The 14,650-nt window shown below is 51.9% G+C and overlaps 1 protein-coding gene across 1 annotated transcript in view; it reads right to left on the reverse strand.

The window, feature by feature from the left end:
* Nucleotides 1-14,650, reverse strand: part of LOC137309312 (chloride channel protein-like) — a gene marked incomplete at both ends in the record, with an annotated part of 29,754 nt that overhangs the window by 2,012 nt on the left and 13,092 nt on the right. The window contains one exon of the mRNA XM_067977563.1: nucleotides 9,293-9,377. Coding sequence (XP_067833664.1) covers nucleotides 9,293-9,377 — 85 coding nt within the window. The remainder of the gene's footprint in view (nucleotides 1-9,292; nucleotides 9,378-14,650) is intronic.

The raw sequence follows: 14,650 nt of genomic DNA on the forward strand, positions 1-14,650 counted from the left end.
GGGCAGGTACAGGGTTAGATACAGAGTAAAGCTCCCTCTACACTGTCCCATCAAACACTCCCAGGGCAGGTACAGGGTTAGATACAGAGTAAAGCTCCCTCTACACTGTCCCATCAAACACTCCCAGGGCAGGTACAGGGTGAGATACAGAGTAAAGCTCCCTCCACACTGTCCCATCAAACACTCCCAGGGGCAGGTACAGGGTTAGATACAGAGTAAAGCTCCCTCTACACTGTCCCATCAAACACTCCCAGGGCAGGTACAGGGTTAGATACAGAGTAAAGCTCCCTCTACACTCTCCCATCAAACACTCCCAGGGTCAGGTACAGGGTTAGATACAGAGTAAAGCTCCCTCTACACTGTCCCATCAAACACTCCCAGGGTCAGGTACAGGGTTAGATACAGAGTAAAGCTCCCTCTACAATGTCCCATCAAACACTCCCAGGGCAGGTACAGGGTGAGATACAGAGTAAAGCTCCCTCTACACTGTCCCATCAAACACTCCCAGGGCAGGTACAGGGTTAGATACAGAGTAAAGCTCCCTCGACACTGTCCCATCAAACACTCCCAGGGTCAGGTACAGGGTTAGATACAGAATGACGCTCCCTCGACACTGTCCCATCAAACACTCCCAGGGTCAGGTACAGGGTTAGATACAGAGTAAAGCTCTCTCTACACTGTCCCATCAAACACTCCCAGGGCAGGTACAGGGTTAGATACAGAGTAAAGCTCCCTCGACACTGTCCCATCAAACACTCCCAGGGTCAGGTACAGGGTTAGATACAGAATGACGCTCCCTCTACACTGTCCCATCAAACACTCCCAGGGCAGGTACAGGGTTAGATACAGAGTAAAGCTCCCTCTACACTGTCCCATCAAACACTCCCAGGGCAGGTACAGGGTTAGATACAGAGTAAAGCTCCCTCTACACTGTCCCGTCAAACACTCCCAGGGCAGGTACAGGGTTAGATACAGAGTGAAGCTCCCTCTACACTGTCCCATCAAACACTCCCAGGGCAGGGACAGGGTGAGATACAGAGTAAAGCTCCCTCTACACTGTCCCATCAAACACTCCCAGGGCAGGTATAGGGTTAGACACAGAGTAAAGCTCCCTCGACACTGTCCCGTCAAACACTCCCAGGGCAGGTGCAGGGTTAGATACAGAGTAAAGCTCCCTCTACACTGTCCCATCAAACACTCCCAGGGACAAATACAGGGTTAGATACAGAGTAAAGCTCCCTCTACACTGTCCCGTCAAACACTCCCAGGGCAGGTACAGGGTTAGATACAGAGTAAAGCTCCCTCTACACTGTCCCATCAAACACTCCCAGGGCAGGGACGGGGTTAGACACAGAGTAAAGCTCCCTCGACACTGTCCCATCAAACACTCCCAGGGCAGGTACAGGGTTCGATACAGAGTAAAGGTCCCTCCGCACTGTCCCATCAAACACTCCCAGGGTCAGGTGCAGGGTTAGATACAGAGTAAAGCTCCCTCTGCACTGTCCCGTCAAACACTCCCACGGCAGGTGCAGGGTTAGATACAGAGTAAAGCTCCCTCCACACTGTCCCATCAAACACTCCCAGGGTCAGGTACAGGGTTAGATACAGAGTAAAGCTCCCTCTACACTGTCCCATCAAACACTCCCAGGGCAGGTACAGGGTTAGATACAGAGTAAAGCTCCCTCTACACTGTCCCGTCAAACACTCCCAGGACAGGTACAGGGTTAGATAGAGAGTAAAGCTCCCTCGACACTTCCCATCAAACACTCCCAGGGCAGGTACAGGGTTAGATGCAGAGTAAAGCTCCCTCTACACTGTCCCGTCAATCACTCCCAGGGCAGGTACAGGGTTAGATACAGAGTAAAGCTCCCTCTACACTGTCCCGTCAAACACTCCCAGGACAGGTACAGGGTTAGATACAGAGTAAAGCTCCCTCTACACCGTCCCAGCAAACATTCCCAGGGCAGGTACAGGGTTAGATACAGAGTAAAGCTCACTCTACACTGTCCCATCAAACACTCCCAGGGCAGGTACAGGGTTCGATACAGAGTAAAGCTCCCTCTACACTGTCCCATCAAACACTCCCAGGGGCAGGTACAGGGTTAGATACAGAGTAAAGCTCCCTCTACACTGTCCCATCAAACACTCCCAGGGCAGGTACAGGGTTAGATACAGAGTAAAGCTCCCTCTACACTGTCCCATCAAACACTCCCAGGGCAGGTACAGGGTAAGATACAGAGTAAAGCTCCCTCTACACCGTCCCATCAAACACTCCCAGGGTCAGGTACAGGGTTAGATACAGAGTAAAGCTCCCTCTACACTGTCCCATCAAACACTCCCAGGGCAGGTACAGGGTTAGATACAGAGTAAAGCTCCCTCTACACTGTCCCATCAAACACTCCCAGGGCAGGTACAGGGTTAGATACAGAGTAAAGCTCCCTCTACACTGTCCCATCAAACACTCCCAGGGTCAGGTACAGGGTTAGATACAGAGTAAAGCTCTCTCTACACTGTCCCATCAAACACTCCCAGGGCAGGTACAGGGTTAGATACAGAGTAAAGCTCCCTCGACACTGTCCCATCAAACACTCCCAGGGTCAGGTACAGGGTTAGATACAGAATGACGCTCCCTCTACACTGTCCCATCAAACACTCCCAGGGCAGGTACAGGGTTAGATACAGAGTAAAGCTCCCTCTACACTGTCCCATCAAACACTCCCAGGGCAGGTACAGGGTTAGATACAGAGTAAAGCTCCCTCTACACTGTCCCGTCAAACACTCCCAGGGCAGGTACAGGGTTAGATACAGAGTGAAGCTCCCTCTACACTGTCCCATCAAACACTCCCAGGGCAGGGACAGGGTGAGATACAGAGTAAAGCTCCCTCTACACTGTCCCATCAAACACTCCCAGGGCAGGTATAGGGTTAGACACAGAGTAAAGCTCCCTCGACACTGTCCCGTCAAACTCTCAGGGCAGGTGCAGGGTTAGATACAGAGTAAAGCTCCCTCGACACTGTCCCATCAAACACTCCCAGGGCAGGTACAGGGTTAGATACAGAGTAAAGCTCCCTCTACACTGTCCCATCAAACACTCCCAGGGTCAGGTACAGGGTGAGATACAGAATGACGCTCCCTCTACACTGTCCCATCAAACACTCCCAGGGCAGGTACAGGGTTAGATACAGAGTAAAACTCCCTCTACACTGTCCCATCAAACACTCCCAGGGCAGGTACAGGGTTAGATACAGAGTAAAGCTCCCTCTACACTGTCCCGTCAAACACTCCCAGGGCAGGTACAGGGTTAGATACAGAGTAAAGCTCCCTCTACACTGTCCCATCAAACACTCCCAGGGCAGGGACAGGGTGAGATACAGAGTAAAGCTCCCTCTACACTGTCCCATCAAACACTCCCAGGGCAGGTATAGGGTTAGACACAGAGTAAAGCTCCCTCGACACTGTCCCGTCAAACACTCCCAGGGCAGGTGCAGGGTTAGATACAGAGTAAAGCTCCCTCTACACTGTCCCATCAAACACTCCCAGGGACAAATACAGGGTTAGATACAGAGTAAAGCTCCCTCTACACTGTCCCGTCAAACACTCCCAGGGCAGGTACAGGGTTAGATACAGAGTAAAGCTCCCTCTACACTGTCCCATCAAACACTCCCAGGGCAGGGACGGGGTTAGACACAGAGTAAAGCTCCCTCGACACTGTCCCATCAAACACTCCCAGGGCAGGTACAGGGTTCGATACAGAGTAAAGGTCCCTCCGCACTGTCCCATCAAACACTCCCAGGGTCAGGTGCAGGGTTAGATACAGAGTAAAGCTCCCTCTGCACTGTCCCGTCAAACACTCCCACGGCAGGTGCAGGGTTAGATACAGAGTAAAGCTCCCTCCACACTGTCCCATCAAACACTCCCAGGGTCAGGTACAGGGTTAGATACAGAGTAAAGCTCCCTCTACACTGTCCCATCAAACACTCCCAGGGCAGGTACAGGGTTAGATACAGAGTAAAGCTCCCTCTACACTGTCCCATCAAACACTCCCAGGGCAGGTACAGGGTTAGATACAGTGTAAAGCTCCCTCTACACTGTCCCATCAAACACTCCCAGGACAGGTACAGGGTTAGATACAGAGTAAAGCTCCCTCTACACTGTCCCGTCAAACACTCCCAGGACAGGTACAGGGTTAGATAGAGAGTAAAGCTCCCTCGACACTTCCCATCAAACACTCCCAGGGCAGGTACAGGGTTAGATGCAGAGTAAAGCTCCCTCTACACTGTCCCGTCAATCACTCCCAGGGCAGGTACAGGGTTAGATACAGAGTAAAGCTCCCTCTACACTGTCCCGTCAAACACTCCCAGGACAGGTACAGGGTTAGATACAGAGTAAAGCTCCCTCTACACCGTCCCATCAAACATTCCCAGGGCAGGTACAGGGTTAGATACAGAGTAAAGCTCACTCTACACTGTCCCATCAAACACTCCCAGGGCAGGTACAGGGTTCGATACAGAGTAAAGCTCCCTCTACACTGTCCCATCAAACACTCCCAGGGGCAGGTACAGGGTTAGATACAGAGTAAAGCTCCCTCTACACTGTCCCATCAAACACTCCCAGGGCAGGTACAGGGTTAGATACAGAGTAAAGCTCCCTCTACACTGTCCCATCAAACACTCCCAGGGCAGGTACAGGGTAAGATACAGAGTAAAGCTCCCTCTACACCGTCCCATCAAACACTCCCAGGGTCAGGTACAGGGTTAGATACAGAGTGAAGCTCCCTCTACACTGTCCCATCAAACACTCCCAGGGCAGGTACAGGGTGAGATACAGAGTAAAGCTCCCTCTACACTGTCCCATCAAACACTCCCAGGGCAGGTACAGGGTTAGATACAGAGTAAAGCTCCCTCTACACTGTCCCATCAAACACTCCCAGGGTCAGGTACAGGGTTAGATACAGAGTAAAGCTCCCTCTACACTGTCCCATCAAACACTCCCAGGGTCAGGTACAGGGTTAGATACAGAGTAAAGCTCCCTCTACACTGTCCCATCAAACACTCCCAGGGCAGGTACAGGGTTAGATACAGAGTAAAGCTCCCTCTACACTGTCCCATCAAACACTCCCAGGGCAGGTACAGGGTTAGATACAGAGTAAAGCTCCCTCTACACTGTCCCATCAAACACTCCCAGGGCAGGTACAGGGTTAGATACAGAGTAAAGCTCCCTCTACACTGTCCCATCAAACACTCCCAGGGTCAGGTACAGGGTTAGATACAGAGTAAAGCTCCCTCTACACTGTCCCATCAAACACTCCCAGGGTCAGGTACAGGGTTAGATACAGAGTAAAGCTCCCTCTACACTGTCCCATCAAACACTCCCAGGGCAGGTACAGGGTTAGATACAGAGTAAAGCTCCCTCTACACTGTCCCATCAAACACTCCCAGGGCAGGTACAGCACGGGTTAGATACAGAGTAAAGCTCCCTCTACACTGTCCCATCAAACACTCCCAGGGCAGGTACAGGGTTAGATACAGAGTAAAGCTCCCTCTACACTGTCCCATCAAACACTCCCAGGGTCAGGTACAGGGTTAGATACAGAGTAAAGCTCCCTCTACACTGTCCCATCAAACACTCCCAGGGTCAGGTACAGGGTTAGATACAGAGTAAAGCTCCCTCTACACTGTCCCATCAAACACTCCCAGGGCAGGTACAGGGTTAGATACAGAGTAAAGCTCCCTCTACACTGTCCCATCAAACACTCCCAGGGCAGGTACAGGGTTAGATACAGAGTAAAGCTCCCTCAACACTGTCCCATCAAACACTCCCAGGGCAGGTACAGGGTTAGATACAGAGTAAAGCTCCCACTACACTGTCCCATCAAACACTCCCAGGGCAGATACAGGGTCAGATACAGAGTAAAGCTCCCTCTACACTGTCCCATCAAACACTCCCAGGGCAGGTACAGGGTTAGATACAGAGTAAAGCTCCCTCTACACTGTCCCATCAAACACTCCCAGGGCAGGTACAGGGTGAGATACAGAGTAAAGCTCCCTCTACACTGTCCCATCAAACACTCCCAGGGGCAGGTACAGGGTTAGATACAGAGTAAAGCTCCCTCTACACTGTCCCATCAAACACTCCCAGGGCAGGTACAGGGTTAGATACAGAGTAAAGCTCCCTCTACACTCTCCCATCAAACACTCCCAGGGCAGGTACAGGGTTCGATACAGAGTAAATCTCCCTCGACACTGTCCCATCAAACACTCCCAGGGTCAGGTACAGGGTTAGATACAGAGTAAAGCTCCCTCTACACTGTCCCATCAAACACTCCCAGGGTCAGGTACAGGGTTAGATACAGAGTAAAGCTCCCTCTACAATGTCCCATCAAACACTCCCAGGGCAGGTACAGGGTGAGATACAGAGTAAAGCTCCCTCTACACTGTCCCATCAAACACTCCCAGGGCAGGTACAGGGTTAGATACAGAGTAAAGCTCCCTCGACACTGTCCCATCAAACACTCCCAGGGTCAGGTACAGGGTTAGATACAGAATGACGCTCCCTCGACACTGTCCCATCAAACACTCCCAGGGCAGGTACAGGGTTAGATACAGAATGACGCTCCCTCTACACTGTCCCATCAAACACTCCCAGGGTCAGGTACAGGGTTAGATACAGAGTAAAGCTCTCTCTACACTGTCCCATCAAACACTCCCAGGGCAGGTACAGGGTTAGATACAGAGTAAAGCTCCCTCTACACTGTCCCATCAAACACTCCCAGGGTCAGGTACAGGGTTAGATACAGAATGACGCTCCCTCTACACTGTCCCATCAAACACTTCCAGGGCAGGTACAGGGTTAGATACAGAGTAAAGCTCCCTCTACACTGTCCCATCAAACACTCCCAGGGTCAGGTACAGGGTTAGATACAGAGTGAAGCTCCCTCTACACTGTCCCATCAAACACTCCCAGGGCAGGGACAGGGTGAGATACAGAGTAAAGCTCCCTCCACACTGTCCCATCAAACACTCCCAGGGCAGGTACAGGGTTAGATACAGAGTGAAGCTCCCTCTACACTGTCCCATCAAACACTCCCAGGGACAAATACAGGGTTAGATACAGAGTAAAGCTCCCTCTACACTGTCCCGTCAAACACTCCCAGGGCAGGTACAGGGTTAGATACAGAGTAAAGCTCCCTCTACACTGTCCCATCAAACACTCCCAGGGCAGGGACGGGGTTAGACACAGAGTAAAGCTCCCTCGACACTGTCCCATCAAACACTCCCAGGGCAGGTACAGGGTTCGATACAGAGTAAAGGTCCCTCCGCACTGTCCCATCAAAGACTCACAGGGCAGGTACAGGGTTAGATACAGAGTAAAGCTCCCTCTGCACTGTCCCGTCAAACACTCCCACGGCAGGTGCAGGGTTAGATACAGAGTAAAGCTCCCTCCACACTGTCCCATCAAACACTCCCAGGGTCAGGTACAGGGTTCGATACAGAGTAAAGCTCCCTCTACACTGTCCCATCAAACACTCCCAGGGCAGGTACAGGGTTAGATACAGAGTAAAGCTCCCTCTACACTGTCCCATCAAACACTCCCAGGGCAGGGACGGGGTTAGACACAGAGTAAAGCTCCCTCGACACTGTCCCATCAAACACTCCCAGGGCAGGTACAGGGTTCGATACAGAGTAAAGGTCCCTCCGCACTGTCCCATCAAAGACTCACAGGGCAGGTACAGGGTTAGATACAGAGTAAAGCTCCCTCTGCACTGTCCCGTCAAACACTCCCACGGCAGGTGCAGGGTTAGATACAGAGTAAAGCTCCCTCCACACTGTCCCATCAAACACTCCCAGGGTCAGGTACAGGGTTCGATACAGAGTAAAGCTCCCTCTACACTGTCCCATCAAACACTCCCAGGGCAGGTACAGGGTTAGATACAGAGTAAAGCTCCCTCTACACTGTCCCATCAAACACTCCCAGGGCAGGTACAGGGTTAGATACAGTGTAAAGCTCCCTCTACACTGTCCCATCAAACACTCCCAGGACAGGTACAGGGTTAGATACAGAGTAAAGCTCCCTCTACACTGTCCCGTCAAACACTCCCAGGGCAGGTACAGGGTTAGATATAGAGTAAAGCTCCCTCGACACTTCCCATCAAACACTCCCGGGGCAGGTGCAGGGTTAGATGCAGAGTAAAGCTCCCTCTACACTGTCCCGTCAATCACTCCCAGGGCAGGTACAGGGTTAGATACAGAGTAAAGCTCCCTCTACACTGTCCCATCAAACACTCCCAGGGCAGGTACAGGGTTCGATACAGAGTAAAGCTCCCTCTACACCGTCCCATCAAACATTCCCAGGGCAGGTACAGGGTTAGATACAGAGTAAAGCTCACTCTACACTGTCCCATCAAACACTCCCAGGGCAGGTACAGGGTTCGATACAGAGTAAAGCTCCCTCGACACTGTCCCATCAAACACTCCCAGGGTCAGGTACAGGGTTAGATACAGAGTAAAGCTCCCTCTACACTGTCCCATCAAACACTCCCAGGGCAGGTACAGGGTTAGATACAGAGTAAAGCTCCCTCTACACTGTCCCGTCAAACACTCCCAGGGCAGGTACAGGGTTAGATACAGAGTAAAGCTCCCTCTACACTGTCCCATCAAACACTCCCGGGGCAGGTGCAGGGTTAGATACAGAGTAAAGCTCCCTCTACACTGTCCCATCAAACACTCCCAGGGCAGGGACAGGGTTAGATACAGATAAAGCTCCCTCTACACTGTCCCATCAAACACTCCCAGGTCAGGTACAGGGTTAGATACAGAGTAAAGCTCCCTCTACACTGTCCCATCAAACACTCCCAGGACAGGTACAGGGTTAGATGCAGAGTAAAGCTCCCTCTGCACCGTCCCATCAAACACTCCCAGGGCAGGTACAGGGTTAGATACAGAGTAAAGCTCACTCTACACTGTCCCATCAAACACTCCCCGGGCAGGTACAGGGTTCGATACAGAGTAAAGCTCCCTCTACACTGTCCCGTCAAACACTCCCAGGGTCAGGTACAGGGTTAGATACAGAGTAAAGCTCCCTCTACACTGTCCCGTCAAACACTCCCAGGGCAGGTACAGGGTTAGATACAGAGTAAAGCTCCCTCTACACTGTCCCATCAAACACTCCCGGGGCAGGTGCAGGGTTAGATACAGAGTAAAGCTCCCTCTACACTGTCCCGTCAAACACTCCCAGGGCAGGTACAGGGTTTGAGATGAGATGTTATCCTCTCTGAACTCTGTCATCCACTTACCTCTGCGGCCATGAATTGTCCCAACGCAGGGGGAAAGGTCAAGCTCGCAATCACCAGTGTAACAACCGTGGGATAGATTAATCGCCTGGGAAACAGGGAGAGAGAGAGATAATATCAGAAATCTATCATCGCCAAGTCCCCTGCACACTGACTGGTGTCTCTCAGTCCCCTCTCTCTCAGGGAGATATCTGTACACTGACTGGTGTCTCTCAGTCCCCTCTCTCTCAGGGAGATATCTGTACACTGACTGGTGTCTCTCAGTCCCTCTCTCTCAGGGTGATATCTGTACACTGACTGGTGTCTCTCAGTCCCCTCTCTCTCAGGGAGATATCTGTACACTGACTGGTGTCTCTCAGTCCCTCTCTCTCGGGGAGATATCTGTACACTGACTGGTGTCTCTCAGTCCCTCTCTCTCAGGGTGATATCTGTACACTGACTGGTGTCTCTCAGTCCCCTCTCTCTCAGGGAGATATCTGTACACTGACTGGTGTCTCTCAGTCCCTCTCTCAGGGTGATATCTGTACACTGACTGGTGTCTCTCAGTCCCCTCTCTCTCAGGGAGATATCTGTACACTGACTGGTGTCTCTCAGTCCCCTCTCTCCCAGGGAGATATCTGCACACTGACTGGTGTCTCTCAGTCCCCTCTCTCAGGGAGATATCTGTACACTGACTGGTGTCTCTCAGTCCCCTCTCTCAGGGAGATATCTGTGCACTGGCTGGTGTCTCTCAGTCCTCTCTCTCTCAGGGAGATATCTGTACACTGACTGGTGTCTCTCAGTCCCCTCTCTCTCAGGGAGATATCTGCACACTGACTGGTGTCTCTCAGTCCCCTCTCTCTCAGGGAGATATCTGTACACTGACTGGTGTCTCTCAGTCCCCCCTCTCTCAGGGAGATATCTGCACACTGACTGGTGTCTCTCAGTCCCCTCTTTCTCATGGAGATATCTGTGCACTGACTGGTGTCTCTCAGTCCCCTCTCTCTCAGGGAGATATCTGTACACTGACTGGTGTCTCTCAGTCCCCTCTCTCAGGGTGATATCTGTACACTGACTGGTGTCTCTCAGTCCCCTCTCTCTCAGGGAGATATCTGTACACTGACTGGTGTCTCTCAGTCCTCTCTCTCTCAGGGTGATATCTGTACACTGACTGTTGTCTCTCAGTCCCCCCTCTCTCAGGGAGATATCTGTACACTGACTGGTGTCTTTCAGTCCCCTCTCTCTCAGGGAGATATCTGTACACTGACTGGTGTCTCTCAGTACCCTCTCTCAGGGTGATATCTGTGCACTGACTGGTGTCTCTCAGTCCCCTCTCTCTCAGGGAGATATCTGTACATTGACTGGTGTCTCTCAGTCCCCTCTCTCTGGGAGATATCTGCACACTGACTGGTGTCTCTCAGCCCCTCTCTCAGGGAGATATCTGTACACTGACTGGTGTCTCTCAGTCCCCTCTCTCTCAGGGAGATATCTGGACACTGACTGGTGTCTCTCAGCCCCTCTCTCTCAGGGAGATATCTGTACACTGACTGGTGTCTCTCAGTCCCGGCTCTCTCAGGGAGATATCTGTACACTGACTGGTGTCTCTCAGTCCCTCTCTCGGGGAGATATCTGTACACTGACTGGTGTCTCTCAGTCCCCTCGCTCTCAGGGAGATATCTGTACACTGACTGGTGTCTCTCAGTCCCCTCTCTCTCTCAGGGAGATATCTGTACACTGACTGGTGTCTCTCAGTCCCCTCTCTCTCAGGGAGATATCTGTGCACTGACTGGTGTCTCGCAGTCCCCTCTCTCTCAGGGAGATATCTGTACACTGACTGGTGTCTCTCAGTCCCCTCTCTCTCAGGGAGATATCTGTACACTGACTGGTGTCTCGCAGTCCCCTCTCTCTCAGGGAGATATCTGTACACTGACTGGTGTCTCTCAGTCCCTCTCTTTCTCAGGGAGATATCTGTACACTGACTGGTGTCTCTCAGTCCCCTCTCTCAGGGAGATATCTGCACACTGACTGGTGTCTCTCAGTCCCCTCTGTCTCAGGGTGATATCTGTACACTGACTGGTGTCTCTCAGTCCCTCTCTCTCAGGGTGATATCTGTACACTGACTGGTGTCTCTCAGTCCCTCTATCTCAGGGAGATATCTGTACACTGACTGGTGTCTCGCAGTCCCCTCTCTCTCGGGGAGATATCTGTACACTGACTGGTGTCTCTCAGTCCCTCTCTCTCAGGGAGATATCTGTTCATTGACTGGTCTCTCTCAGCCCCTCTCTCTCAGGGTGATATCTGTACACTGACTGGTGTCTCTCAGTCTCCTCTCTCTCAGGGAGATATCTGTACACTGACTGGTGTCTCTCAGTCCCCTCTCTCTCAGGGAGATATCTGTACACTGACTGGTGTCTCTCAGTCCTCTCTCTCAGGGAGATATCTGTGCACTGACTGGTGTCTCTCAGTCCCCTCTCTCTCAGGGAGATATCTGTACACTGACTGGTGTCTCTCAGTCCCCTCTCTCTCAGGGAGATATCTGTACACTGACTGGTGTCTCTCAGTCCTCTCTCTCTCAGGGAGATATCTGTACACTGACTGGTGTCTCTCAGTCCCCTCTCTCTCAGGGAGATATCTGTACACTGACTGGTGTCTCTCAGTCCCCTCTCTCTCAGGGAGATATCTGTACACTGACTGGTGTCTCTCAGTCCCCTCTCTCTCAGGGAGATATCTGTACACTGACTGGTGTCTCTCAGTCCCTCTCTCTCAGGGAGATATCTGTACACTGACTGGTGTCTCTCAGTCCCTCTCTCTCAGGGAGATATCTGTACACTGACTGGTGTCTCTCAGTCCCTCTCACTCAGGGAGATATCTGTACACTGACTGGTGTCTCTCAGTCCCCTCTCTCTCAGGGAGATATCTGTGCACTGACTGGTGTCTCTCAGTCCCCTCTCTCTCAGGGAGATATCTGTACACTGACTGGTGTCTCTCAGTCCCCTCTCTCTCTTGGAGATATCTGTACACTGACTGGTGTCTCTCAGTCCCCTCTCTCTCTTGGAGATATCTGTACACTGACTGGTGTCTCTCAGTCCTCTCTCTCTCAGGGTGATATCTGTACACTGACTGGTGTCTCTCAGTCCCCTCTCTCTCAGGGAGATATCTGTACACTGACTGGTGTCTCTCAGTCCTCTCTCTCAGGGAGATATCTGTACACTGACTGGTGTCTCTCAGTCCCTCTCTCTCAGGGAGATATCTGTACACTGACTGGTGTCTCTCAGTCCCCTCTCTCTCAGGGTGATATCTGTACACTGACTGGTGACTCTCAGTCCCCTCTCTCTCAGGGAGATATATGTACACTGACTGGTGTCTCTCAGTCCCCTCTCTCTCAGGGAGATATCTGTACACTGACCGGTGTCTCTCAGTCCCCTCTCTCTCAGGGAGATATCTGTGCACTGACTGGTGTCTCTCAGTCCCTCTCTCTCTCAGGGAGATATCTGTACACTGACTGGTGTCTCTCAGTCCCCTCTCTCTCAGGGAGATATCTGTACACTGACTGGTGTCTCTCAGTCCTCTCTCTCAGGGAGATATCTGTGCACTGACTGGTGTCTCTCAGTCCCCTCTCTCTCAGGGAGATATCTGTACACTGACTGGTGACTCTCAGTCCCCTCTCTCTCTTGGAGATATCTGTACACTGACTGGTGTCTCTCAGTCCCCTCTCTCTCAGGGAGATATCTGTACACTGACTGGTGTCTCTCAGTCCCTCTCTCTCAGGGTGATATCTGCACACTGACTGGTGTCTCTCAGTCCCCTCTCTCTCAGGGAGATATCTGTACACTGACTGGTGTCTCTCAGTCCCCTCTCTCTCAGGGTGATATCTGCACACTGACTGGTGTCTCTCAGTCCTCTCTCTCTCAGGGAGATATCTGTACACTGACTGGTGTCTCTCAGTCCCCTCTCTCTCAGGGAGATATCTGTACACTGACTGGTGTCTCTCAGTCCCTCTCTCTCAGGGAGATATCTGTACACTGACTGGTGTCTCTCAGTCCCCTCTCTCTCAGGGAGATATCTGTACACTGACTGGTGTCTCTCAGTCCCCCTCTCTCAGGGTGATATCTGTACACTGACTGGTGTCTCTCAGTCCCTCTCTCAGGGAGATATCTGTACACTGACTGGTTTCTCTCAGTCCCCTCTCTCTCAGGGTGATATCTGTACACTGACTGGTGTCTCTCAGTCCCCTCTCTCAGGGAGATATCTGTACACTGACTGGTGTCTCTCAGTCCCTCTCTCTCAGGGAGATATCTGTACACTGACTGGTGTCTCTCAGTCCCTTCTCTCTCAGGGTGATATCTGTACACTGACTGGTGTCTCTCAGTCCCCTCTCTCAGGGAGATATCTGTACACTGACTGGTGTCTCTCAGTCCCTTCTCTCTCAGGGAGATATCTGTACACTGACTGGTGTCTCTCAGTCCCTCTCTCTCAGGGAGATATCTGTACACTGACTGGTGTCTCTCAGTCCTCTCTCTCAGGGAGATATCTGTACACTGACTGGTGTCTCTCAGTCCCCTCTCTCTCAGGGAGATATCTGTACACTGACTGGTGTCTCTCAGTCCCCTCTCTCTCAGGGAGATATCTGTACACTGACTGGTGTCTCTCAGTCCCCTCTCTCTCAGGGAGATATCTGTACACTGACTGGTGTCTCTCAGTCCCCTCTCTCTCAGGGAGATATCTGTACACTGACTGGTGTCTCTCAGTCCCCTCTCTCTCAGGGAGATATCTGTACACTGACTGGTGTCTCTCAGTCCCCTCTCTCTCAGGGAGATATCTGTACACTGACTGGTGTCTCTCAGTCCCCTCTCTCTCAGGGAGATATCTGTACACTGACTGGTGTCTCTCAGTCCCCTCTCTCTCAGGGAGATATCTGTACACTGACTGGTGTCTCTCAGTCCCCTCTCTCAGGGAGATATCTGTGCACTGACTGGTGTCTCTCAGTCCCCTCTCTCTCAGGGAGATATCTGTACACTGACTGGTGTCTCTCAGTCCCCTCTCTCAGGGAGATATCTGTACACTGACTGGTGTCTCTCAGTCCCCTCTCTCTCAGGGAGATATCTGTACACTGACTGGTGTCTCTCAGTCCCCTCTCTCTCTCAGGGAGATATCTGTACACTGACTGGTGTCTCTCAGTCCCTCTCTCTCAGGGAGATATCTGTACACTGACTGGTGTCTCTCAGTCCCCTCTCTCTCAGGGAGATATCTGTACACTGACTGGTGTCTCTCAGTCCCCTCTCTCTCTCAGGGAGATATCTGTACACTGACTGGTGTCTCTCAGTCCCCTCTCTCTCAGGGAGATATCTGTACACTGACTGGTGTCTCTCAGTCCCCTCTCTC

The sequence above is a fragment of the Heptranchias perlo genome, unplaced genomic scaffold (assembly GCF_035084215.1).
Source record: "Heptranchias perlo isolate sHepPer1 unplaced genomic scaffold, sHepPer1.hap1 HAP1_SCAFFOLD_1607, whole genome shotgun sequence".
In the NCBI taxonomy this organism is placed as follows: domain Eukaryota; kingdom Metazoa; phylum Chordata; class Chondrichthyes; order Hexanchiformes; family Hexanchidae; genus Heptranchias; species Heptranchias perlo.